At 43.1% G+C, this 4,353-nt stretch overlaps 1 protein-coding gene across 3 annotated transcripts; it reads right to left on the bottom strand.

Moving 5' to 3' along the window:
- Positions 1–1,333: 1,333 nt before the first annotated feature.
- LOC120673048 lies at positions 1,334–3,038 on the bottom strand. Of its 3 annotated transcripts, none has more exons than XR_005674477.1 (2): positions 1,604–1,780; positions 1,334–1,525 (listed from the first exon to the last, which is right to left on the bottom strand). XR_005674477.1 is itself a non-coding variant. In XM_039953735.1 (2 exons), the coding sequence occupies exons 1-2, from the start codon at positions 2,726–2,728 to the stop codon at positions 1,505–1,507; spliced, it is 558 nt and encodes a 185-aa protein (XP_039809669.1). In that variant the 5' UTR covers positions 2,729–3,038; the 3' UTR covers positions 1,334–1,504. The 3 variants fall into 3 exon arrangements, 2 of the variants coding, with proteins under 2 accessions (XP_039809669.1, XP_039809670.1); XM_039953735.1 differs by lacking the exon at positions 1,604–1,780 and adding an exon at positions 2,192–3,038; XM_039953736.1 differs by lacking the exon at positions 1,334–1,525 and adding an exon at positions 2,192–3,038 and having other exon boundaries at positions 1,543–1,809.
- Positions 3,039–4,353: the final 1,315 nt, after the last annotated feature.

The following is a 4,353-nucleotide window of genomic DNA, read 5'->3' as shown; positions in this document are numbered from 1 at the left end:
TAGGTGGTTGTTTGTAACTTGGCATTTGTTGATGTTTTATTTTGATTACTAGTAGGTTGCTTTAAAGAGTGTTATGATGTACACTGCCTCATGATGGATCAATCAATCTAGTTGACTATGTGAGCTTTCTGGTCTTACCACTTTGAATAAATTTGTTAAATCTGCTAAATGGGTGGCGTGCACGTGTGTGTTTGATATTTCTGTGCACTATTCAATGTAAATATGCAAGCTTTGTTTTTGAACGAGTTGGGTGGCCGAGGTTACTTTAACTGTTGTGCGTGATAAAAGGGAAGATCTTTATAGAAGCTCGACCTGAGTAGCTAAAAGTTGTTGCCTTCTGTTTTTGTGGGTGCTTTTTGCCTTTCCTGGGAGCCACAACCCCCAACTAAATAGCCTGTATCATGTGGATGGACTGGTAGACGTTCCTGTTCTTCTTGTATCTAGATTTAGCCCAAGGTTGTTGTGTTTCTATTTGTTTCACCTTAAAATTAGATACACATCTGGAACACCACTTGAGATAGCATTTGTTCTGAAGTTTGAATAGTGAGTGCTATGTGATAACAACACTCCAGCGGCGATTCGGCGTTTGAGGCAGGGGCGGATCTAGCGTGGGGCAGGGGGGGCTCAAGCCCCCCTACCCCCAGAAACTCCATGGAAAGTAGAGGCAAGAAGGAGGGAGAAGAAGGGGAAAGAAAGGAGGGAGGAAGAAGAAAGGGGGGGCTGGAGGAAGAAGAAGGGAGATGAGCCCCCCAAAGAGCAAATCCTGGATCCGCCACTGGTTTGAGGTACAGGCGATGTGCCCCCATCACTGTGGTGGCCACCGCGGCAGTACCAAGAACAGCCAGAGCCGCAATGTCCGCGACGGGATTCCCAGGGAAATTCGTCATGTTGCTGGCTGGGGTTTCTGTTGCTGCTGGTACGTTCGATCGACTGGGCAATGGCGGGTTCCGGCGCACGGGGGAGGGCGACCCGGCGAGACAGCAGGCGGTGGTGGCGAGGAGGGAACGGGGGGTGGAGGAAGAGAGTTGGAGGAGTGGGTTTATATTGTGAAAAGAAAAAAACATAAGCTGAGCCTGCGCACGCCACATGCCGGGGCCAATATCCCTATTGCAAAGCTTGCATCTGAGTGTGTTCCATTGTGGCCAATATGTCTACCTTACAAAAAGTACAAAGCAAGCGTAACACTCTATATGTTCCGTCGCGCGGTGAAGTCATCACTTGGTTGCAAAGTCACCTCCATGTCTCCAAACCACACCTATCATGCACCCAGTGGCGGATCCAGAAAAAATTTTAGGAGGGGCTGAAAAACACGTTACAACAACTTGTAGCTCCATTAAGACACCCCACAAAAGAGAAATATAATAGTTTGAAGCAATATGATATTGAAACATCAATGACGGATGAAAATTTAAAAATACATCATGAAAAAATAAAAATGCAGTTTATCCATACCGAAAAGCCAAAGTACGAGACTAATAGATGACGGGCGTGACGGTGACACCCATTATTCATCCGAAGAAGCAATCTACAGAAATAGATACAATTGATTAGTCAAACATATATGAACCTTCAAATTATGAATTTAGAATAGAACAGAGCGTACCATCAAATTTTTAGGCATTAACATACGACGGTTTTTCATCTCTTCAAACCTCTTTTTGATCTTTTCATTTTCAATCTTTCTAAATATCTCCTTCTCATTATAGCATATCATCAAGTCATTGAACCATTCATCACCCATTTTACTACGTAAATCTGTCTTTATAAGGGACATGGCTGAAAATATCCTCTCTACTGAAGCAGTTGCCACTGGTAGTATCAAGGTTAGCTCAATGAGACGATAAACCAATTGATAAGATGTGTTCATCGTAGTCTTTACCATAATTTCAGCAACTTTTCCAAGTTCAGAACATCCAAGGAACTCTTGAGTTCTTCTAGCACGGTTGACGAAGGATTTAAGTTGATTTGGCAAAAGAGCAAGCTCACCAATATCAAAATCCTCAGCATAAATTTCAGCAAGTCTCATAAGTTTATCCACATTGAAATTAGAGAAGGAGTTTCTTGGGTTAAAACAAGCCATACATACTAATAACTCTGAACTGATTTCACTAAATCGAATGTTCAACTCAGACAAGATGGCATCAATGGCGACAAGAAAAATCTCAACATGATAGTAATGCATGTTTGTTACCTTTTGCTTCCTACGTCTAGATGTCCCTCTGATATTTATTTCCTCATCCATATCCGGCACTTCAATCTCATTCTTCTCACAGAAAGTTTTCACTTTTTTGAGTAAGGGCTCCCATCCATTTTCTCTTATATCCTGCAAGCTATCTTTCACATCCGTTATCAAATGCATAGCTTCCACTATGTCTTGGTCTTTCCTTTGCAAAGCACGTGACAAAATATCTGTCATGCCCAACAATTCTATCATCAAATGCATGATGAACACAAAATCAAAGCTCTCCATTTTTCCAATTAAACCTAAAGCTCCTCCAGTACATGCTGGTTTAACAGAATCTTTCTTGACTATCTCAAGGACATCTATGATAGCCTCCCACATCACCAAAATGCGAAGCAAAGTTTTAAGATGTGAACCCCATCTGGTGTCTCCAGGTCTAGCTAGACCACTTTCCTGGTTTAAACCTCTTCCGGTCATAATTTCACCATTCTCAATCTTTTCTAGCAACACATCATGATGCTTTGCAAGCAAAACATCCTTTCTCATACAAGATGCACCCACAGTGTTGACTATTAAAGGAACATAGTTAAAGAAATCTGCAATATCTGCACTAGAAGTTGAGACAGAAACAACCACTAGTTGCAATTGATGGGCAAAACAATACACATAGAAAGCATAAGGATTCTCATCACGAATTAATTTCTACACCCCATTAAATTCACCTCTCATATTAGAAGCTCCATCATACCCTTGCCCACGAAGCATAGAGATTGATAACTTACGACTTTGAAAGCATACGGACCAAAGCTTCTTTCAATACAATAGCTGTACAACTCTCAACATGCTGAAGTCTAAGAAATCTCTCGATCACTTTCCCTTCATCATTCACAAACCTGCATGCTGTACAACTCTCAACATGTTGAAGATCTTTCTGCACATAAGGAGATAACATTTGGCAATTTTTGTAACCTTTTTCATATGTCGCCTTCACTATCTCAACCTTATCTTTGTACCAATCAACCATTTCTCTAAATGTACCCTTGTTAAGCGAAGTAGAAGACTCATCATGTCCACGGAAAGCATCCCCTTGCATTATGAGAAATCTTGCAACATCTAAAGAAGTTGTCAAACGAATCTCAGTGTTTTCTTCCTCCTTACCCACTTGAACTAATTTTCTACCCACATTTGTCCTTTGGTTCATAAAGTCTTCACACTTTTGCCTAGCTTCTACATGAGTCTTGCAAACATTGTGCTTATTAAAAGTATCCTTAGCTTTCTTCCAATTCACATAACCTTGATGTGCAAAGACCGAACTACCAAATTTTTTAGGCATGGACGAATTAAAGAAGAGATAGCAATACAAGCAATAAGCTGCACCTTTGTACTCACTATACTCTAGCCAATCAAATTCATCAAACCAAGTCTTCTGAAAAGATCTAAATTCACCACTCATCCATTTACGAGGAAATATGATATCACGAGGTTGAGTTGGTCCATTCAAAGCATATGCTCTCTTTATTTGATCTCTAATTTCAGGCTGATAATCATCAATTGGTTTGCGCTTTCCAGGGTCCCCAATTAAATCTGAATGACTAAACTCCACTCTAGATTTCTTTGGTTCATATGTGCTCTCATTAGTGTGTGGAGTTGAAGCACTTGAATTTGAAAAGTATGATTGTATAGTTCTTTTTGACATTCTGAAATCTGTCATACCAATCAAATATTGAATCATTGAAAATAGAAATCGAATCACAAATTCACGGACAATGAGACAAAAAAAACTAAACAAGGATTTAACTGAAGTTGTTCACCTAGTTTCAGCAGTGCCTAATTTCTTGCCTCTGCCTCTCCAAACTCCAGCTCTCCTGCTATGCTAGCGCACTGCTCGGTGCCTCGGTGCAGCTGTAGGCCCTGCAGCACCGCTGCCGTGCCGCGCGCCGCGCCGCGCCTGGCCGCGGGGTGCGGGCCGCCTGCCGCTCGCCGAGGCCTGCCGCTCGCCGCGCCTGGCCGCGGGGCGCGGGCCGCTCGCCGCGCCTGGCCCTGGCCGGCTGACCGCCTGCCCCTGCCGTCGCCCGCAGTGCGCCGCCCCTGCCTGGCCGCCGCCCGCCGCCTCCGCTCGATGGCCTTGGCCGGATGGATGCAGTTGGATGGATAAGGTTTGCTTGCTCTAA

This window comes from Panicum virgatum, chromosome 5N, assembly GCF_016808335.1.
Source record: "Panicum virgatum strain AP13 chromosome 5N, P.virgatum_v5, whole genome shotgun sequence".
Classification (NCBI taxonomy): domain Eukaryota; kingdom Viridiplantae; phylum Streptophyta; class Magnoliopsida; order Poales; family Poaceae; genus Panicum; species Panicum virgatum.
Note: the sequence above shows the minus strand (reverse complement) of the source record. Positions and strands in the feature narration are given on the sequence as shown.